Source organism: Varroa jacobsoni, unplaced genomic scaffold (assembly GCF_002532875.2).
Source record: "Varroa jacobsoni isolate VJ856 unplaced genomic scaffold, vjacob_1.0 scaffold_1172, whole genome shotgun sequence".
In the NCBI taxonomy this organism is placed as follows: Eukaryota; Metazoa; Arthropoda; class Arachnida; order Mesostigmata; family Varroidae; genus Varroa; species Varroa jacobsoni.
In genome coordinates, this window is record NW_019214074.1 from 102,336 (window position 1) to 126,690 (window position 24,355).

At 38.5% G+C, this 24,355-nt stretch overlaps 1 protein-coding gene across 1 annotated transcript in view; it reads right to left on the bottom strand.

Moving 5' to 3' along the window:
• The window catches only part of LOC111267346 (uncharacterized), a 31,506-nt gene extending 11,508 nt beyond the window's left edge, over nucleotides 1-19,998 (bottom strand). Inside the window, exons 1-2 of the mRNA XM_022845548.2 lie at nucleotides 19,390-19,998; nucleotides 4,537-4,719 (exon numbers count right to left, since the gene is read on the bottom strand). Coding sequence (XP_022701283.1) covers nucleotides 4,537-4,719; nucleotides 19,390-19,485 — 279 coding nt within the window. The 5' untranslated portion in view covers nucleotides 19,486-19,998. The remainder of the gene's footprint in view (nucleotides 1-4,536; nucleotides 4,720-19,389) is intronic.
• Nucleotides 19,999-24,355: the final 4,357 nt, after the last annotated feature.

Genomic DNA, 24,355 nt, shown 5'->3' on the forward strand with positions numbered 1-24,355 from the left:
GGTAAGGAATTAACATCAGCACAAACTTCGGCGGGCTTTCAGTCGTAGAAGACATGCGTTCACTCGGTACCCCTTATACTAGAAAAAAAAACAGTGTTTTCTGGAACAAAAAAAAATACGGCGAAAAATAATCGTTTTCGGAATATGAGCGAAAATCAGCTAGCATTTATAATAGCAATAAACTGTTCACCAAGACGGAAAGAACCTCCTTTCTCGCCCAAAATCGACGGTTTACGTTACTGGGAATTTTCGTTCGGTTTCTGAAAAATCCGAGGAATATTTTCAAGAAGCAAACTGCAAAAGCTTTTTCAGACTTTAGATTTAAAGGACTCGAAAATTCGGAGAAGTGGCCCAAAAAGCCACTTTTGATACACTTGTGTAAAAATAAACGACCGTTTTGAAAAGCCAAATATCATCGTCAAGATACTTTCTAACGGTTTTTTGAAACTAACCTTTTGAGACTTCCTGCGATTTTTATTTATTTACTTATCAGCTGTTTTGGGTCTTTGTATTTTTGAGACGCTTGGCCTGCTATCAGCTCAAAATCTAACCCGAATGCAATTTTTTATAAATAGCGTATCTGAGCGAGACTTTCACTAAGATACACCTTGATGCGCAATTACTACTATGGTGTTACAAGTGAATCTGGTGGACTTTTTTTCAACTACGCCCTGCTAGCAGTCGTAATTTTGGCGTGTAAATATTTTCTGGAGTGGAAAGTCGGTTGAGTTTAGAAATTAGTTCGGAAAAAGACATCCTTTAGTGTCGAAAATAAACGCTCTATAATCCGTTGTTTCTCGTAGGTCATATGACTGTGAAAATTCATTGAACAATGATGAAGACGTTGCGAAAAAGGTTTCAAGGGCAAGCACAGTACATGAGTAGTGGACACAAGAACGGAGACTGAAGTGTTGAAACCTTGTGAGTAGGTGACCAGATGTCGGGAACCGACAGACACGAGCACACTTTCGCAATCGAAGAGAATCTTCGCTTAAGTGCTTAGATGCTTAGGGCCTAAGGAGTGTGTAAACCAAAACTGACATTTCGTAGATAACGGGGTACAGGATTAAAATCTAAAAACTGAAAATGCTGAAACTGAGTAGAAATAGAATTTTCGTGAATTATCCTCGGTAAGGAAATTTCACGCGCGGCTTTGATTAACAAAAAAAAAACCGCTTGATACATACGGTCTTCTTAAGCAGGGTTCTACCGCTAGCCAGAGCACTTGCATCGGACATCGGTTATTAAATATACTCGCCGAAAACGTAGCAATGCATGCGGTCCGCTATTTGGATTCCCTCAAAAAAACTTCCAGATTTAAAAAAAAACTTACGGACCGTCTATACGACAATCAAACGTGCGCAGTCTGGTCACTTGATGAAACCGCCAGACATCACCGCCATGCCTCAATTACTTCTTGGATTGAGTAAAGGCGCATCTGACAGTCATTTCAACTTGCTTATTCTCTCAATCTAAGTTCGTGTGTTTGTGTAACTTTCCATTCCCTAAAAAGGGTGGCTAGTGGGCAAGCATATTCCACTATCGATTTATTTCGAGAAGCTATGGATAGAGGAGTCACGTAGGTGAATATAAATAGCATGTATATGACTGTTCAGTAGCTCCAGAGCGCTGAGACCAGTTTGTGAAAAATAAATAGAAGTACACCTAACAGCTACTAAAAATCATCATCCTAATACGGCTAGTTCAGAAATTATTCATTTTTAATTTCTGCCCGGTTTGCTTGTAACAGCCTAATATTTGGGGATCATAGAGGACATATTTTGACCATAACTAGTGCATTGTTTAAGTCCAGAATTTAAAATGTAATCACAGTGAATAACGATTATAGTAAATAAAAATAACCGTCAGGAATGACACTGGTAGCGCGTGTGAAAAATTTCGTTAAAATACCTGTTTTTATTCAGCAACGATTCGTAAAAAACAAAGTTAGGGTACATTTCTGTTTTTGAATAGTTTTTGAGCATTTAGAATGTAGCGAAAAGTTCCATAGGGTCAGCGTTACTCAATCAAAGACAAAGCTAAAATCACCGCGTCGTTAATCGCAACAACCGAGAATCTCGACAACAATCGAACAAATCTCTCGCAAAGAAGATCCCGCCACTACTGCCCTCATATCTCGAGTTTCTGCCGTACCGCACTGCTGTTTCGGTTCTATTGCAATTTGTTCGATTACTAGTCCTGAATGGTACTTCGGGCTAAGTCAGATGAACGGTCCCAGCTGTTGCGGGCGACATTGTTTCATAGGATTCCTTAGGGAAAGTGCCGCAAGCCTTCTAACTTTTAGACAGATTTTTGCACTTCAAACACGAAGACGTAGGACGCATCCCCTGCGCTCCAAAGTAGTAAAACGTGCCTTTCACAAGCATAAACTAGTTAACTTTTCAACTTGCCATGACTAGCAAGAACTCAGCCTTCGATGTGCTGTTAACGCAAAAGTGAAAGTACCGTCCTTATAAAGGTTCCCCGTTTAGCGTACGGTGCCAAAAGAACGCGAGGCTCGACCTTTAAACGCTAATTGGCGGTGACACGGCATAGAGGAAGTTTTTGAAGGCACTGTGTTAAGATGTTAGTAACCGATCACAGATACCCGCACCACGTTTTAATTTAGAATTAGTATTATTTAACGTGTCAAGTTTCTCAGGCAGTGGTACCGGACCACATAGACTAATTTCACACATGGATAAACCCGTGTTGTTGTGATCAGCAAACGGACGAGACTTACCCGTTCGTTAGATGTTTTCTAGAAGAACACTGGAAAAAATTATTTTTTTGTTTGCTTTTTTGACCGATGCACGCTTACTCTACGTGAAGTCCACAAATGTTTCTCTCTGAGTCTTAGAGAGGTCAAAAAAGTCTTCCTCCGGAAAGCGGCCCATAGGCACGTCTTTGAATTCTTGCCACGTATCAGTCTCTACTACTTTACGATCATATCATAGCAGCGCAGTGCCTGTCATGTACTTAGTCCCTTCACATTATTCAACCCTGAGGCCATTCCATCGCATTTTTTTGGGTACGCTGTTTTTAAAATCTGAGGCTACTTACTTCGTTCGTTCCATATTAGATGCATTTTGGGAAGTCGCATATCATTCTGTATACCCCACAATGTTACTACTAAATTTTAATGCGTCGATTGTATTTTCTTTTTTGGTCGAGCAAGACCGGCCCTGTCTAGTTCCACTCTACGCCCCAAATATCCAGGAACCATCTCTTACTCAAGTGTGGGAATCAGTCCGTTTCAAATATTAGACTGAGTAGCCATAAAAAGTATTTTGATCGATTACTTTCTGCCACTGTTTTGGTAAGACCATAATTCCTGTGGGTTCTAGGCAAAAAATTATGACAAGTAACTCTTGTATCTCTTCATTGTAAATTCTACAACGATGATAGTCTGATAGTGTAAGACTTAGGCCACACGGCGAATACATTGAAATTTCTTATCCTATTTTTGCCAGGCAGTTACGGATATGTGGTATGTCGTTATCATGGTAGAAGACGACATTTTTTCTTTTCAATAATTCCGGTCGATTTTTTTCCACGGCTTGTTGTAATGTTGTTAGTTACTAGCGGTACAATTCCAGATCAATCGTATTCGATTTCTCTACAGTCCCATAAAAGGCATACCTTCTTTGGCCTCAGCCCGGCATTTGCCTCAGGCTATAAAGCATATTTTTCATTTGCACATTATTATCGTATGCGATTTAGTTACTATTATTATAATCTGTGATCAACTGTTTTAAGTATGGCTCGATTTCGTTATTTTTCTAGACTTTGCATCTGGGAATATGTTTTTTCGCGTTATTTTGCCTCGCACCGAAACATGAAGGTTTATTTCGTAACCAGCTGTCTGCCGATGGTTTAAAATTGCTTGGCGGTGAATGTTTAGTTCTTTGACAATATCATGGCTACTCGCCTCTTGGTCTGGTTGAACTCTTCTAACAGTTTTATCATATATTTCCGAAATAGATCAACCACCACGAGAAGCATCTTCCATACATCGAAATTTCTAGGACGAAATCTACAGAACTACGCTTGAGCCTTTTTCTGATAACGCATCTTAACCATAAACCGCATACATTTGGTTTGGGCAGTAATAAAATTGCAAAAAATATAGCGATTTTTTCAGAAATTCCAGTCATCTTCAAGGCATTATGAGTCTGGATAGAAACATACCAATGACTTTAGCATATACTGCTGAATCTCAGTTTTCGAATGACAATAAAATTGACTTAGCGTGATTCCTTTTACCTGAGATACATGGCTTTTAAAGCCATCTACGTGGAAAAACGGGCAAAACCTTTACGACAACGCAAGACTTTGCTGACGAAAAACTCTGTGGTGATATACAGAAGGTCTCTACATGCTAGGTAATGAGAATCGTCTGATAACCCGCTAGGAACAACTTTACCTAGTGCAGGTGGATTCTTGAATTAAAAAATAGATATTCATTTAATTGAAGCTATTGTAGCGAGTTCTCTAGCGAATTGAAATTCAATAAGAATTAAGCTAAAACTTTACCTTGGATGACAATCGATCCCTAAGGGGTGCGAGGAGTACTCCATTTGGTGAAACGATGACGGGTGGTAGAAGTTTGTAAACAGTGGGTGGAGGACTAGAGCTTCGCGTCCCCTGTCCCGCACTTGTAGTTGAGCGGCCTGTCGATGTACCCATGCCCATGGAAACAATTCCCATTGGATCTGGCTGAAAATGACAACACATGCCGCCATTTTGATAATCTCAAATATCTAATACTATGCAGTCCTTTTTTCAAATTTTTCGCAGTCTACTCTTAGCTTTTTTAACTATTCAATAAACACGTTTCAGTTGGGGTGGTGTGCACCTAAATTTATTGGATCGGACTTTCAGGCGGGCGCCTTGAGAGACTCGCAGAGTACGGTAACGCTCCAGTTGCATAAAATTAGAAACTAGCAGACAATTTGAATCCGTGAAAACCTAAATTACATCCGACAGGCGATTTTTGATAGGCTTTTGTTATCCTTTGAACACACACTGAATACACAGACGTGATAATGCTGATCGAGGTTTCTCCCCAGATTACAGTGGACAAACCTGAGAAAGGCTCTTTGCCTTGGAGGACTCGAATATATTGACCTGGATAATCCAAGCCCAGAACACCTACGTCATTTTCTGTTGCCATTTTCTGATAACAATAACATCATATGGATACTATATCTGTCCTTATCTTTTCATCATCCTTATTCCTTAATTTCACCTAACCGATAAACTCACACCCAATGTAATGCGTTTATCCAAAACTTTAAACAATGATAGAATTCTAGAATACTATTGCTTTATTTGTACTTAATGCGCTTCGTGCTTAGCTAAGTTCTGGGCCGTCAACCGGTGTAATGTCAAAGACGCTAAGCTGTATAGCACTTCACCATTACCAAAAAGTGAAGCAATGAATAAAAGTAGACGTAGGTGTCCAATTAAATAGATTCAAACCCCATCAAAAAATTTCAAATTTCGGAGCAAGATGCGCAGCACTAAATAGCGAGATATTTTCAAACTATTTTTTACTTATGAAGGTGGCATTATTTTACTTACTATTACATGACTGGTAACCCACATTTCGACAATGAATGGGCAAACATTTTCGAAAGCTGTTAAACAGCATGTGATATATAGTTGCATGCATCGCTATTTTGCTCTTGCAGCGATAACTCTTGCTACTCACGGGGCATGCGTCTGGTGCTATTTTTCGCTGTCTCAGTTTTGAGTGGATGCTGTTGCCATACATTAATGATTTTCCGCCGAGATCTGTAATATTTGTTATTCCCTGTTCTTACCGAAATCGATATTGTACTATTTTCCAGACTTTCTCTAGAAATTAAGTTCTGCCGAATTATCAGGCCCTGGCCGCACCTGAATGTCATTGGCAGCGAGTAGCCTAGAAATACCAGTCCTGTATGAAGTCGGCCCAACGTTGATGAAAGCGTAGTTACCGCCCGAAAACAATGCTTGTACCTGAGGCGGCATAATGCTTTTGATAATTTCAGCATATTCTTGCTGTTCTAGTATTTCCTGTGCCAAATGTATAATCCCAGTGCCTTTGGCAGTAATCATAGACATCAAAACCTTTAATGGATGTTTAACCAAGTTTTTGAAAGATTGTCCGCCAGCACGTTTAAAGACACGATGGCGTTTCTTCCGAGCATTGCAAAATACGATTCGTCTAAGAAACAGATTTTTCCCTAGTTCTTAATGATTAAACTTTTTACTTTATTTGCTCAATAAAAACGGGCTCGTTTCGTTCGAGCTTTTAACCTAGGTTTATTGGTAGGTCTACTGCTTTCGAACCCGGGTTCTTGGGTCGGCGATGAAAGGTAATTTTTGGCAAAGCCAGTCAACGGTCTTTTAATTTGCTTTAGAAGACATTGTTTGGAACAAACGTATCTTTTTAGACCTTGTACATCACAATCCTCTCGCTGTGTAGTATACCCTTTTGAATTCTTAATACCAATTTTCCGAAACGACAACGGAAAGTTTGCTGGTAGCTTTCTAACAACGTTGGAAACTGCATGCTGGGAGGCATGATAGCCTTTTCGCATCATATATATTTATTTTCACAAAGCAATCTACTAATCACTGTTTTCTAGTCATCAGTGAGATCTTTTCATTTCGACACTTCACGTACGGGAACACGCAAAATTATCGGGAAGCACTCAAATTAATTAAGCGCACTAAAAGACTACCACTTAATTATTCATGGTAGCAGTTAAATGGTGAAATAGGATGCGTAGTCTGAACATGGTACGAGATATTCGCATGAAGTGTATACACTGGACTTGTTAAAATCTGATTGCAGGTAGCTATCACGCCTGTAAACACTGAAACACGTTATATCAGTTTAACATATCAGCATTTAATGAAAATGTTTTCTGATATCATTATCGACACGTAGAATACCAGTGGAAAGTAGAATATCGCCACTTTCTTCGCTTTACACTTTGTTTTCGTGCTGCACTACAGTGAGTGTTTAAAACTGAAACCATTTTATCGAATTTATTTGAACTGCATTATGGATTGCCGACTGTATGTTCCTTTCTCATAGTTAATGTTTGCTAATCGTTAATGCCACCATCTGTTATACACCGTTGAAAAGGTTTGCGTGTGTGAGTTTTACCTAAGTGTTATAATCGTTTTGTTCGGATAAAGAATTATTTTGAGCTCGGGTTCTAAGAATAAATATCTCACTTTAGAAGAACAGCATTTTCAATATCTACTTATGTTAATTCTTCAATGTACAAAAGAAAAAAACTGCGAAAACAACCAGGAGCATGTAGTGTACTGCACGGTGTAATTTTATAGGTAAAAGATGTGGTTTATTTAATAGTTGCACTTTTTTGGACATAGTACAAAACGTTCCAAAATTTCGAGTTGAATATGTTTTTTGATTGCAGATGTTATTTTCGGACCTAGAAAGTCACTTAGCTGATATTTCTAGTTTTGAGGCCCCTGTCGTATCCGCTACATCTAACCTTATATCGATTTTTCAGCACCCTTTTGACCTCGGTAAAGCATATGCAACTTGCGGAAACGCTAAACTTTTGCCATCTCCCAAGCCGACATATGACACCCAAATAACGTAAAGCTCTGTTATCCAAATATACATTCTGTAGGACGAAACAAAGTTTACGGATCATATCCAACTTGGAAAAGGAGAACAGAAATTTCCAAAATACTGTTTTTGTTACAAGGTGTAATCTTTCTCAGAGTCCAAACTTAAAACGTTGCAATCCGAAAGAAACTACGAACACTGAAATTGTAAAAAGCTTTTCAATGACATATGACAGTTCACTATCAACAAGGAAGGCATTGTGAAGGAAAGTCCGTCAAAGAACGGTTACTATTTTCGTGGCAAGTAAATAAATGTATGTATGCATTAAGTCAGAAAAAAATCCTGTGCCTTTTAACCGCATGAAAACACTAAATTGTATATATTAGCTATGATCGTTATGTATCCCATGTCATTGTTCATGAACTCCTCCAATCTTTCAACTAACTTATTCCTTTCCAGTAGAAATTGTTCAGTTTGGTGTTCGCGTAACCCAGCCAGGCTGTGAGGCTACCTCTGCCGTAAAATATTCGATTCCTAATTGTATTTGCCAGCGAAGTGAAAACGTGAAAATCAGTCAGCGCAAGCTTTGAAGAATATGGAGGGTGCAACAAAACCTCTCATCGGAGTCTAGGGGGGCAGTTTTGACAGGGTTTGCCGCGCTTGGTTTTTCGTTTTTATGGAGCATAGTAACCTCAGTTTGTTTGTTAGGCCTTTTTTCAAATAGTTTGATTAACTCGATGCAGCTGGGTTGGATGAACGTAGTGATCAACTGGCCGGCTCGAGGAATTTCAGCTAAATGAGGCTCTCACGGTCCCATTAAACGCAAAGGTAGCCCTTTTTGGGTAAGGATGTGGTCGGACTCTTAGCTTTGGCTTCTCTCTTGCAACCACCTATTCCGACGTCTCGTCACCGTTGACAATTACGTGCAAAAGTTGGTCGCTGTGGCCTTGTAGCACTCGATATCGGGCTAGATGGTGAGAAGCAGTGTTAAGCCGTGAGTGTTTGTTGGACTCAGAGTTTATGAGGTACCCATACTTTAAGTTTTCTGTGTAAACCCAAAAAATGTGGTGGATAATAACAGTATTTCTTTAAAAGTGCTTTCAGATGGCCATCATCAAACTCAGACGATATGGCACGGTACGATCATCCTCTAAGTCTTGGATACCGTTTTCCCACATGGTAAATTACTCTTGAGTATTTTTTTTAGTGACAGCGTTTATGGCTGTTTCGGCAACGTGTTGGCCTCGATGAAATGCATACAGAAGGTGTCGAAATTGCACCTGTGTCTACCAGGAACATCAATTATTAAAAAGTTCCTTTGAGTCAAAATTTCAGTCACAACACGGCACCATTGTAAGGTGATAACAGGGATGCAATAACGCTTTTAAACAATATATCAGGAGTACACAATAAATGAGAATAAGCGGGAAAGAAATTTTCAAACGGGAACTTTAAAAATTTGAATATATCCACTATTCACACGTCATGTTTTACGTTAAACATGACTTATGAATCAATTTTTTCTCATTGATATGCATTTATCAGGGAGTCTTTTGATCCGATTGCGTAGATATTTCATGCCTACCTACTGACAAAGGTCTATACATCCACGTATCTAGAAATTAATTGATTCATTAGTTTTTCTTTTTATTTTTCACTGTAATTCTTCAACTTTTAGTAGTTTTATATTTGTCAAACACCAAAGATACCCTATTAGGATACCCAGAGTTACTCCATTGACGCCTTCTGCTGCAGAAAGGCATTTGTTACCTTCACCATTGAACCAAAGCAACTCTTATATTAGGTTACTACGTAAGTAATAGCAGTTCCTGGCTTAGCAACTTACGACGTTGTTATCATGGTCTTGTTCGGACAATAAAGTTTTAAGCTTGAGTCCGGACTTCAAATACGAATAAGTCAGTGAATTAAAGCTGCGGAACAAAAGTAAATTAAAGCGACAAAAACAACCCAGAACATTCTGTTATATGTACTTTATAGCTACGGTATATTGGGGTATCAAAAAATTACGCACCGTTTTTATATCATCATTAAATCAAATATTTTTTTATGTTTCAAAACAGTATTACTAAACTAAATATGCACCGTTTTAATTGATAAGCTTCTGCAATTTTCACGGTGCACAAACCCATCATCGCAAAATTTCCGTGGTTTCTGAGCAAAAATTTGTGGCGAATAATTATTGCACTCTTCAGTTGAAACTAGATTAACGCCATTAAGGGAGGATGCGACAACTAAAACAGAAGATAAGGTGATGCTGAAAGATCCAGGCTATACGACGGATGCACTGAATTTTCCATCCAAGTTCTCTGAATTTTTGTCGGGTAGCTAAAAATGTGTATGGCCTAGAATTGTTATGTTGAGAAACGACGCCTTTCCTGTTCACTAGATTTAGTCAATTTTTTTCAATGGCTTGTTGTATCTTTATTACTTGTTGACAGTAGGGGGTTCTAATTAATAATTTTACCACGCGGCAGCAATTGATAATGCATAATTCCTTTCCGATCCCAACAAATACGCCCCACCATCTTCTCCAAGGCCAGTTTAGTTTTTCCGTATATTGTAAAGCACATGATTTTTATTTTTTCTTTATGCATTGCTGTATGTAGTCCACTTTTCACCGCCCGAGGTTAACCGTTTGTGGTCAAAATGGCTCGATTTCATTGCATCTTTCATTCAGTTTCACAGATGGAAGTATATTCGTGTAAATTCTTTTGCATCGATTCGTGTAGCACGTAAGGATCGAGCTTTTTTGTAGCCTTTCTTCAACTGGTTTAAAACTGTTTGATGGCAGTTGTTTAATTTATTAGAGATATCATGGCTACTTACGTGTTGGTGTTGTTCAACTTTCACAATGATTTCGTCAACTTTTTTCGTAAGTAATTGGCCACTACAAGCACCGTTTTTTTACACTTTTTACACTGAAATGTGTATAACGAAAGAGCCAAAACCATCTTTGGACAACATCTTGACCATGAATAGCACACACTTTTTTATTACCCTGGGCAACATTTTTGTCTTCATTATAATCAAATGGCAAAATAAAGCAAATGTTTCCACGAAGCTCACTCATTTTCGAGGCGCTGTATTGTAAGTCTGCATAGAGGAAATCCAGCGATTTTAACACATCTCCTATTGCTATTCTAAACTAAACATCAGCTTCAAAATGACACCAACGTCGACTCGACGCGATTTACATTATATGAGATATGTGGCTTTAAAGCTATTTAGCTAGAAAAACAATTAATACCTTTGTCACAGCGCAACATACGTGTATTTAACAATTATTCTTTCTCATTGGTAGCTTAAAGGGATTTCAGTTAAACTCGAAAAATTTAAATGAGTACGATTTTTAAGTCGTAAATGCCATTTTTAAACTTTTGGCCACTTTTGGGTAGTACTTCCAGGTACGACATTCTGGTCGTACACGCGTCTGTATATCTCTCACGATTCTCAAATGACACTAACGCCGGCCCGAAGCGACCCGTATAATTTGAGATACGTGACTTTAAAGCCATCTAGCTAAGCGGCTAAGCTACGTGGTAGTATGAGTCGCACCAGGGCGGCATCATTTGAAAGCCGTGAAAGATAGATATTCACGCATCACGATGGAGAATATATGCACTTTCTCATGGAGCCCACATCTGTCCTGGATTGTTTCAGTTGTTTTTACTTCATTTAGAGACATTCACTGACAAAAATACTGCTTGCTTCCATTCAACATACTCATTTCTTGAAGTCTTGAGTTTTGAGACCCGAACACAACGATTGTAGAGCAATGAAAGAGCTTGTAAAAGTTGACAAGAACTTATTGAAGAAGTAAGAGTTGATCTATGGGAAAAGAGCAAGAAAGTAGTTCAAGATTAAAAGTCAACTGAACAGAAAGAATTGAAAATCTGCTTGCCAGGTACCAAGGACGAAGCGAATGGGATAATTCACTACAGTACTGACTTGAGCACAGGGCAGGTAATAGAGTCTGGAATAAGAAAGTAATAATAAGGGAAAGAACGGGGCTAAACGAGATATAACTGGAAGGATTGAAACACTTTCTAGCCGATTACCTGAAAATTATCCGAAAACAGGGCCACCTGCGAGAGGGCCAGTTTCCAAAAAAGGTGGAAATAAGCCCGCCTAGTAACCAAGCCAATGCCTGGTAAGCCTGTCGGACAACTTAGTTGACACAGGTTGTTCTGTCCCGTCAGCATAATAAATAAAGCCTATGAAGCGCTTAGTCCAGAAAGGCTGACTAAAGAAATAACGAACAAAAGAGCGTTTACAGAAAACCAGTTCGGGTTTATGAAAGGTCGATCGAACGGTTAACTATGCCTTAGTCTGATCTCTGCTTAGCTGCATATGACTAGCGATTAGTCTCTTCACTCCGTGGCCAGACCATCGACCGACGAAGACTACCCTCGTTGCGTATGTTCGCACCGGTAACGACGTCGAGACGACCCTGCGGTGGCGCGAGGGAACGTGTTTACGTATTAAACTTAGGGACACGAGAGTCTTAGCTTTTGGTGAACCCCTGGAATACCTTATAGCTTAGGACTCTGGAATCTTTTTGCGCATTATGAAGGAAGCCGCAAAAAATGCGCATACTCGATCCCATAGTTACCCATTCTTCAAATGTACGTCCCTGCGGCCTCATTGGAATGTCGTAAGATTTTTGTTCTAATAAAAGACATTTCTCCGTCAAACAAAATTCAACCGCACTTGACTTAGCGGCAGAAAAGCCGCCTATCCACCGTTCGGCCGATTCTGATTAGGCTGTTTGTCATTATAGGTTTTCACCGACCCGGATAGCCAAACGAGCTGGTGTAAGTCCTCTACGCCCAAGATTCCATGCTTGGCCTAACCCCTTGAAGCGATGTGCTTAGCTATAAAGTCCTTGGTGTACAGGGGCACAAGTAGCCGGTAAAAATCTAAACACAGAAGGGTGTCGAAAGTGCATGTTTTTTTTTAAAAGAAGTAACATCCCTCTTTCGAGCCCGCACGCGAATACAATTCCGTTCACTACATAATGAGGGAACAACAGGTTTAAAAAAGAGGGATCACTTTAAGTGGTATACAGAAATAAAAGAAAAAAGGAGCATTTGAGAAGAAAGATCATAACTTTATACTCACTTATCGTGGCGGAAGTGGAAGGCTCAAGTTTCTAATGCGAGCAAACATCGCCTCTTGTCCAGCGCAGGACGAAGAATCGCCACGAGTATAAAATTTTTGCTCGTTTTAAATTGCCAGTTTACGCTATTGTTAGTCTCGATGAGGTTTTCTGTGAAATCTCTTCCAAACATCTTTTTTGATTTACATGTAGCTTAACATTCAGGCGGCATCAATTTAGACACAATTTATTATTTAAGAACTTCAATCGACGATGCTTGTTAATCAGGCCCTTACACAGATGCCTTTTTTCACGGCGCAGTGCTAGCTCGAAAGTTCTTTACTATTACCATTTCCACCACCATTCAATCACCATTAAAACAAGGTTTACTTAAGCTGGATATTTAATGAAATTTTTTAAGAATTCTGAAATATTAAAACTATCCGTGCACGCTTGAAGTTGATCAAATAATGAAATTATATTGAAATAAGATTGGCATTTTATGAATATGAAGAAAATTCAGCTCGATTTACTAAACTTGCTGTGCTATTCTATAAACGGAGATTAATTGACTAGGTTAAATGACTGACTTTATTGTGTGGGGAAAATCATTATTCGCATTTGATCCTATCGTATCCCAAGATTTACGTAATTTTGGATCAACCTCTACAGGAAAATTGGCTTTGTATGTCATTACACATATGTATATTAATTTCCACAAGACGCGCAGATAATCATTGCCAAAGAATTATGGTTGCTGGATGGGTCAACCGATGTACTTCGTTCAATAATATAAATGTGAAATCGTTAAAGCCGTCCAGTTTATTTTTAAAACCGTATCTATACACTATCGGTAATGTATTCTGTGTTTTCCTGCGGATCATTCGCATTTTAAGATTTATCTAGATCCAAGCATGTCCTGCTTCGCAATTATTGTTTTAAGACTATTTGACTGACACGTTCTGGCTGGCATTTTCACAGACTTGATTTACTTTCAACAAGAAACATGTTACCCCAGCCAATAATTGTTCGTGCAGATTTTTTATTATATGCAGCTTATTCTAAAACGTTTTATAACTCCCGTATGTGTCCCCTGTTGTTTTTTAGACCAGTCTTTGAACCGTCGATCACGTCTTAGCAAAGACGAATAACCTTAATGTTGGTGAATAGCAGACGCGCCTGGAAAGAGAGAAAGTCGATAAGAAGTAATCTTCCACTCACTCTCCTCTTTTTCATAGAATTATTCCATCGCATTCCAGCCGCGGATTTATTAGACCGTATCATGTTTATACTATATGGTTTTCTTATCTGATTTAAATTAACATTACCGATTATTACTTATTCTCACATTCTTTCCATTTTTGCTGCATGTCGTTGCAATAATTGTGTTAATGCTTGTCTTGACTTAACAGCATTCTGTTGAGATAACGCACGATAAGCACGACCACTATTATCGCTAGACTCGTCACATAGCCTCCGTTCAAGACCATTTGGCAGCTCTTTTTTTTAACATATGTAACTTCCTACATAGTTATTCGCTATTACCTTGTTCATCTTGCAGGCTCTCTTTGCTTGATTTCAAGTATTAACATAGAATAAACCTAACATTATTCGACGCTGGATTAACAAGTGCGTGATTCCGAATTAACAACAACGACGTTTAGCAGTCTCTTTAATGCAGACTAGGCGTTGTCGGAGTAAAAAAAAGCCCTACACAATACGCAGGTGCCTGTTTTGATTACCGGCAATTCGGACCCAGTTTCTCAGAACTTCTTGTATATTTTTATATACAAATCTCTACCGATTTCGGGAATTTTGTTATTAATTCTAAGCATTCATAACGGCTAATATTAATTCACTCATCTGCATCAGCCATTTCGTTAATTGTTTCACGGGACCTCATTGCATAGCTCTAAGCTATTCATTTGGTTCTATTCGAATATTTCTCTTCTTTATTTTAAATACCTGTCACGGTAAATAGTAATGTACCTACCGTAAGCACTCCATCAACTGTTTCATATGTGCTTTAGAATTATCCAAAAAAAAAGTGACTCAAGTCTGTTTTTCGCCAATGGGCAGTTGCATGACTATACTGATGGAAACTTAAATGACGTTTTTGAAAACTAATGTAGATATGGCCAAATCGCGCACCCAAAATAGTAATACATTGTGTAACTCATCGTGCTGCGTAGTGACACACTCACTTGACGAAACGCCGTTTTGAGAGTTCTTGCTGCTTTGACTTTAGTCAAGTTTAATCAAATTTCCGCATATCTCTAAATGCGACATATCCTCTTCCTTGTTTCCCGTTGCAAATAATGCACAACAATACCATTGTTTGCCATGGTTTCCGCTTACGAAGTCGAGCTTCTGACGTATAGAATAATCATGCGAAATATAGCACCTAGTTTTGAGCAAAGAACGCTCATACTTTTTTTTTAAAAACCATATCTTCTGATTTTTATCAGCTTTTTTCTTTATACAGGTCCATCTGTGACCATTATAATCTCGAGGAGCACTGACTATAGATTTTTCATTATTACTGCATTTGATAGTCTTAAACACAATGACACAATATTCCGAAATTTTTACCTGTTTTATCGTCCATATGGTGTATATATACGTTTACGTACCACGTAAGTTTCCTCATTCATCCTAGACCGTCTCTTATTTGTTTTGTTATGTTATTTTTTTTGTCTATTTGCTTATTCTCTCACCTTACCAGTAAGCTTAATATTACCTTAAATTTGATCCCTCTCCATCTGGCCTGTATAACGTACATATAAAAGAACGTGCGCAGTACACGGGCACAGCTCACAACTGTGACTTTAAAATAGTTTCTTTATATAAATTCAGTAGGCTAGGTACACCTTAATCTGTCACCAGTATCATTACACTAATTGCAGGAGCTTGCTTGAGCTCCACGCTCAGTCTAGTTTCATATTAATGATAAGCTAAGGCGTGCTTCACACAAAGCATTTAGCATACCATAAACATCTTTTAGCTCGTTTTCTATTATAAATATTATCATAGTCTATCACCGCGTTTTGGTCCACTTGCAAGTTATTACATTTAGAAATATAACAACCTTTTACCAGCATTAAGTACTGTTACAATAAATTTCAGTTATTAAGTTCCGTTGAAATAATAACTTTAAGCCTCAGATATCAAATTTCCGCAGTATTGTGGCCTTCGCAAAACAAAAACTTGATTATTCAGCCTTGTTTTCACGACAAAAAACCTTTTCCCCTCTGAACTCATTTTTTTTAGAGTAAATTCAGCCGATCTCCACTCACACGTTTTTAGGAGATTGGAATAATTGTCAACCGAATTTCGTCTACTAATGGCGCGTAGTTCAAGAATTATTCAATTTCAAAATCATCTTATTCGCTTTTAGAAGCCTTATACATACTTGCTAAACCTCACATTAACATAAGTGCAGAAACAGTATAGGTAATCGGATATTCTCCTAAGGAATGAAGGGTTCATTGTAAACATCCTCGACTATCAGCTAGCTCTGCCCTCATGCACTTCAGCTTTGTCTTGCTAGTAATTCTCGACACGAGACCATGCCAATAATACAATCAATTATTATTAGTTACTTTTATAAAAATTATGACATTTTAGGCGTGCTTGCAATTATCCATATTAAATCTAAGAAAAACAGCATCTTTCGGATATCATTCACGGAACCCTTTGATACAAGAGAAAAAAAATGAGGTTTTGTCAAGCTGTGATTCGTAAGAAGCTCCTTATAACACTATTTGCTTTCACTATAGATAGAGGAGCATTAGATGCGTTTTCCTTCATGATTCCAAATGAGTGTTGCTACCATGTTTAACGAGTACATTGAGGTAAAACTTTGATTGAGGGTGAGAAAGTAACCAGTTTTAAAACATTCTTTTAATCTGTATTTACTAAGTATTAATGAAACTATGGCTTACCACAATTATTTGTTTCAAAGACCTGTGGCGGATAAGGCAACCAAATACTACCATCGTATAAAAATAGTATTCAGTTATAATCTTTCCTCTGATCCAGTTTAACTACCTTGCTTCCTGCTACACGCGGGATACATTCTTTGGTATCATCAAAGCTATGTCAAGTAACCGATTATTAGATTTGTAATCAAACAATATATCTGTTGGTCATTTCCATTCCACTTATATTACAGAAATCTATATTAAATGAAAAAATACCTCCAAGTGGTATGTATGATATTCTTCAGCACTACGCTATTTTTAAGCCATATTGTTCTTTATGATCCAAGAGGATACGTATTAGCTTGTTGCCACAACACTTGGATTACCCTAATGGGCCTAAATGCATATAGGGCATCCTTTTGTAATTAAGCAAGCGCGTTCTCCTCTTCTAGAAAACCTTTTTGTTAAGTTAACGCCGTTCGTCAGCATCCTTTTCTCAACGAAAGTGTTGTAAAGTGGTCATTGAGCATTTCGTTGCCAGTTCTTCCTGTATATATATACAGGATAATTAGTTTAAATTGGGAGATTTTCTAATTAGCCATTGCGAAGATTATATCTAAACAAAAACAAACAGTTTTAGCAAAATCTTTTGTACGTACAAAGAATAATTTCTGACGGTCATGTTTATTCAAGTAAATTTCCCTTCGCTTGGATCACAGAATTAATTCAAGGCCTGAATTGCTCATAGATTTATGTTCAAATATTCCCTTTGGGTTATGCGAACGCTTTTTTGAAAGCACAAGTCACTAAGTCGACGCTGTCTTGTCAAGATTTGTTTGATTCTCGTTCAGTTATACTCTCTATATAGTAATCCAACGGGTTCAAATAACGGCTATACGGCTGCTATGTATGCCAATTCCAAAACATGTTTAAATTCTCAAGCAGATAACCCGACACATTATAGTTATTCACAGTCATACAACAATTTGTAAAACATGCAGGTGAACTTCTTTGGCAGTGGTTTCGCCTTTCTGGAAAAAATATGGTTGCATAACGTTTCCTTCATAGGACACCATACTCAAAACATGAGTACGAACTTTGACGGGAATATGGGTTTACCCACAGTAAGCACATCCGCTGGAGCATCAGCAAGCCAACGATTTTTTGTGCGCTTGATTTTTCATCGATGATAAACATTTTTTTTTGTCAGAGAAAAAGTGCAACTTGCTGCTTCACTTTTAAGAGAATTAGCGAGAAATGAGGCCAACGATATCTAATTGGCCTCAGAGAGTACTTGTCTAACTTTTATGACGCACGTCGTGTACCTGAGGTTTTCGGGGAAAATCAGTAACATGGTAGATAAATGGACATGGAATTTCTTCGTTGACGATCTGATCGGAAGAAAAGGATCAGCAGAAATCCTTTTTGAGACGGCATGGTTTAACTTCAGACCATTTCTAGCCCGTCATGAATTTCTAGTTGTGCTACGCGGACTTGCTTTCGACAGTTGCAAACCATTTGCGATGGGGTGCATTGTTGATCCGGAGTAGCCATTGATGTTTATAATTTTGGCGGAGGTTCGTCTCACGTGAACATAAAAGGAATTCAATAATACTTCATCTTCGTTCAAACTGCAAAAACAACGTATCTTTTCTAATATGGCTGCAACGTTGTTTACATCCTTCTTGAAACGAGTTTTCTTCCAATAGAACTGGTTTTCAATAAACGCGTTTATGTAACTGCGCGCAACCAGTCGAAAACAGTCCCGGCTTAAGCCTTGCACATGTATATATACAATAACACATAAAATAAAATTTTCAGCGTTCCTCAAACGTACAGCGTGTGACTGTCGCTTAAGCGTTTCTGAAATACCAATAAATGCCTCCGTGTCATTATTTCTTTAAAATCTTCAGTTACAAATAGATAATTTTTATTCATGCCTGATTCTGAGAAATTTGTACATCTCACATATAACGGCTCTAATAATTTTTGTAGTTATTTGTGTGGTAGCTTAGCTTGACGAGAAAACTATAATAATATCATAGGCAAAAATCGAGCTTGCGCTTATAGATTTGAAATAAATCCACATACCTTCTAATATTACCTGCTGCGCTTTCTCACAACAGACTATCAGCATAAGTACAGTTATTAGACGCGGCAAATCGAATCAAGACATATTTCATCTAGCTGTGAATTACTCATTCATTTAGTGTATATACAAGGCACACACCTAACTCCATACGTTCTACGCAAAATTCTAAAAGCTTTAAAAATATTGTATTTTAAGGTATATTTATGAACACACGAGTTAATGATATGAAACAACAATGAACAATGTATTTAACATACAATACCAGCATAGCTATGTACTTAGACTACACCTGAAAACAATTAGATTTAACCATCAGATTTTTATCATTAATACAAATGATACATTCATTTAATCTAAATACAAAACATTTTTTAAAAAGCTTGTTTTTAAATATTAGAATTTGCATCTACACAAATACAATAATTTCAGCTCAAAGCAAGTACATTGGTATCTCTAAACCACTGGAAGTACTGGTTTCATTTTGAATCGCTTCTGCAGGTGATATTCGTAACATCACCATGAACTAATCACGCTGATTCGCCATGTATCTGTACTCCGCAATTTTGTCCATTGCATACGCTTCAAGCGCCCAATAGTTTGAGACCGTCAGGGGTTACGGCGGCCGCGCCTTGGCGAGACGCGATCTGATACTTACATCGCTAGATTCGTTGGTGTTCGGATCATGAATGTTTGCCTCCGTATCGTGAGGCTGCGGCCCCACCAAGATCAATTCGTGATTTGAGGATGCCATCGCGTCGATTTGGTCGTCCGTTTTTTTATTGCCCACCACTGTCCTTCCAGATGAATTCAAGCGACAAACCAATGGCAAACGTCACACTCCGCACCCACAGACAAGTTCATATACGTATGCGCTAGCAAGCACCAAATACAAATATACTATTGGGGTGCGCGGGTAAGGACTATAAGCTATCGAATAATGAGTTGATAATAGTTTAGGACCTTATGACAGCAGCGCTAACAACTGCATTGGTAACACCACAAAACATAACAACAAGCCGAAACTGGTTTATTTATTGTTTCTGCTCATTTATTCGACGGAAAGCGTACGTTTTACTTGCCGGAACGCGGGAGATCCAAATTGAACAGCGCCATGTGAATTCTTGCAAGTAGAGGTGAAACGCTCACAACAAGTAATTACAAGCAAAAAAAAACGATTGATTAGAAGGTGTAAATCATGCTCAAAACGATGAGTTACGGAAGTTGTAGATGTCTCAAAGAATTTTCAACTAATGTTTTAAACCAAAACAATGTCAATAAAGAAAAAATTGAAAAAAAAGGATGCCCTTTTTAATAATTTTGTTTTGAGCGTTATTAAGATCTATTTACACCTGTTATTATTAAGTTATTAGGACCTACATTTATTTCGTATAATGTAATACAATATAGTCTTCTCTATACAAAAAATTACAGAGTGGTTACAATACAATGGCAAAAGGCGAACTCTAATGTGTTACCCACCATAGGCAAATGGTCAATAGTACTATTGCTTCGCAGCACTAATGGACATACCATTGTGCAGATTATTTTTATTAATTTAAGTAAAGTTTGTCTCTGTAATTGCGTAGTAGGTAACATATTTGCTCGTTAAACTTAGCGACACGTGGTGGTCTAGATTTGAATCCAAGTATAGACGCACTTCTTTGTGTACAGTGTCATCCAGATTAGCGCTGTTTGGTGTAAAATAATAGGTCATTGTGCTTTTTTTCCGACGATGCAACTGTAGTCATTGACCAATCGAATAAGGCCACCCAAAAATTTTACGCATGATCAAGCGCCTCAGGGTAGCTCCGCACCCGAGCCAAAGATCTCAAAGAAAGGAGTAAAACTTTCTTTTTTTTTGTCTTCTAGTGTTCACACATGTGAAGACATTGGCACATGTATGATCACCGCACATAATTCAAGCACCTGACTTCGTCTTCGTGCATTCGAAACGTAAATTATTCGAGATGTAATTTTTGTGCTTTTGTATCTATAAATGAATTCATAATGATATTACGAAACGATCTCTCGGAAAGGCAGCGGATTCTAATAGCCAGACTGATACAGGTAAACCGATTGTGGAGAGAAACTATTCAAGATTGGAATATTAGGTGCAGTTGACAGTGTAACCGCAAAGGTGAGGTATAAAGAACATCTGTCATCAGGAAAATAGAAAACGAAAGTCTAAAGCGTTGAACAATGCAGCGACGAAACAGAATCAAACTACTTGCTTTACAGGAAACCCCTTTTTGGGAAATTTCTCAAATATGGGATTAAATACTGCCCCCCCCCCCCCCCGCCCCACAGCTGGGTTCGAGACAACAAAAATAGGCATAATGATCTATCAATATGCCTTCTATAGTAATATGAACTCTTGAGCAAAAGGATGAGAGTTGTCGACAATCGAGCGGGCAGTCTTTTTCTTCAAATGACCATATGTTTTAAAAAACTGAAGATACCTCCCCTTCCTCAAAATATTTTGTAAACATAAAAGCAAAGACTAGGTATCTACGTCGGCCAATTCCCCCCGGATGACTGAAGGCAGGCTTTAAGGAGTGCTAAGCAGTGGCCTTAAAGATATTCATGGCTGCGCTACGAGACCCCTGTGATGGATAACTTTAAGAAAGGATCAAAGCCATAAAGCAGTGTGAAAACAGAATCAGGGATCTATTCTCCGACCAAGAGGTTGAGCTATACGCGTATTTAGTGATAAAAGACGTCACATACTATCTGCTCTTCGTTAGCGTTTCCACAATCAACCTTGTTAAAAAAAAAAGGTTGTCAGAAGTGAGGCTCAATCTTTAATCAAGACTGTTAAGTTCTTTGAACACTCGTTTAGGAGCAAAGACGATGACGCTGAGGCCTATAAACTTGGTGAGCAGTACCTCTATGCATGAGTTGTTTCAGGAACAACTTATTGTGATTTGAGATAGTTGAGAAGTATCGTCGCTTTTTCCATATCGTTAGTCGTCCGTTAATCACCGGTTGCCAGAAATGCAGTTCCACTACATATGCCGAGCTATTTATTCGCATATAGGAAGAAACCTTAGAATATGTTATGCAGAGCTATGACCTCGTGAGGCCTCGCGAAAGGCATGCTGTATGCTGAACTTGTCTAAACAAGTGGCATAGGAAAAGTCTGAGGAAAATAAATAATTAATAGAGAACTAACTCGATATATATAACTCGATATGGATCATTCTGGCGTGCGGAAGACAAGATGTTTTAAAAGTTAAGAAGCTTTCGGCACTGATCCTCTGCTTCTGCTATTGAGTCGAAGACGAGATACCCGCTTGTGCTAGTTAGAGTCTTCTCTATACTATCAAAGCCAGTTTTGTACTAGTTGGGTTGCGGCAGTCGATTGAAGTCAAAATTTAGGTTAACGATTTCAGAGGTTAAAAAGTCAAAGGCGAATTGATTAACGAAGCCGCGGTCAATTCGCTTTATTTATGAGTACTAGATCAAGGATAGGGCAACTTTTGGATTTGTTGGTCCTTGTGAAAGATTAAATGAAATAACTTAGTAAGCAAAAATTTAGAAAAATACTCTTCCCAAAGGAGCTGGTATGGACGATGTTGGCAGTTTTTATTCAGTGCCCGACAGGTGAAAATAGCGGCTTAGAGTCAGAGCGGTCTGTGATTCACACGGTCCACCTAGAGATTTCCGTGATTGCAGCCCGCTGCGTAGTCAAAATCGTATATAGTTTTAGAAAGACAAGCAACGATAGGCAGTATTGGCAACTGTGCCGGTAGGTGAAAAACAGGTACAGGGTGTCTTCTCCCAGTTATGGCGTGACGGATAGCATGTTTGCCTGCTAAGTCTGGGTTTGAATCCAAGTGTGGGCACAGTTTGTGTCGTGCTGGGAACCAGCTGTCTGATGAAATGCCTGACTGTGACATCGGATGTAAAACTCGAAACTTTTAGCTTTAGACATAGATTGATTTGGAATGTTTAATCGTGCCAAAAGCGGTATCGGTAGTAACTACTCCAATTATTGTGCTAGTGATATTGATTTTACAAGTCGTAATATGATTGCGTACCAAAAGCATGTAGCTCCATCCCCTTTATTAGATGCAGAGAGCTTTGTAAATGTTGCTAAGCGATAGTTCGGCAGATGGTAGTTTACTGCTGATACCTAAAGCAATTTATAAAACAGGCAGCGCTTGCACACCGCATCATAGGCTACGGCTTCTTCAAGGAGAGTATATTAAGGGAACGCATTTATTATCTGCATGTGAAGTAGAATTTTTTGGACTAAACTGATATAATTTGACCCGATTTAGTTCGAGCAAAAAATGCACTCGCACAATATTAAGTTTCTTTTATATCCATACTGCTATAGGCAACTTTTGCGACACGATTCGAGATAATAATTGCATTTAACGATCACTACGCCAACGAGCAGCTCCAGTTCTCTTAAATCAATACATAACTTTGAATATAACTAACCAGTCTTATATTGGCTATAATGTCATACGCACAAATACGTAGTGTCCCTGTAAAATACTGCAAGACACAGTTTATAGTTATCAGGTATTCAACTACTGAAGTACACGATTATGAAAATAAGGTAAATTGATTGATAATCGTGTACACAAAATTGGTCTTCTTAGAAAAAGTAAATGTTCTCCCTTGATCAGTAAACATTTAGTATTTGTGTTTGCTTTCTCTCATGTTTGGCAACTTCAGGTACGGGTATCAACTATAGGGATGAGGTCCTCGCTGTAAAGTTGATCTCGGTGATGTACACCATAAGTAACTTGACGAAAAAAAGCACACGAAATTGCCGAGGAGATAAACCTACTTTCAATGTTTACAGATTGAATCGCTTTTAGTGCAATTTTTGTTCAAACAAGATGCAACCACAGCAATCGTTAGCACTTTCCCTAAAATCTTGCCAGTGACGGAAACTTAAAGAAGCAAAAACCTGCTGCTGCATACATATGTTAAAGCAAATTGACTCGGTAATAGCGTTAGCAAGTAGGAATAAGCGCCCTCTAACCACTCTCTACAGCTTTTTTAAAGCGATTTATGTGTATTTATTGCCAACATTAAATAATTTTTTTCATTAAGACTTCATAAAACAGATGGGACGACCTCATTTCGCATCCCGAATATCCTTTGGTTATTTAGGTCATAACAGAGCTCTTTAAAGAATCCATAACACACAGACTTTACCTTCAGGGCAACGCTTCTCCGTGCTTCCTGTGCGATCGGTGAAACTTCGTGTTTTTTTGCAAGCTCAGACAACGGAGGATAAGTCCTTCCGACTCGTAGCAACTCCACAATTTGTCGAACTCGCTTACGCCTGGACATAGTTTGGAACAGTAAGTTGTCGGAGACACGATCGCATTGTATAATTTATGCCCTATTTTCCTTGCAATAGCAAACTCCATACCGTCGTATGTACTCTTTTCGTTCGAGCTTTTAACGCTTAATTTTAATCCTCTAAAAACAGCTTCAGACAAGTGAATTATTGGGTCCTATTGACAGTCTCCGACGGCTGATGAGGCGTAGTCGATGCGGCGAGATTGGCAGTATTCTTGAGGGCCGTGAGCTCTTTAACGGTGATATCTAGCGATTTTTCCAGCCTCCGCCTGAGGATTCCTGCTCACCTTATC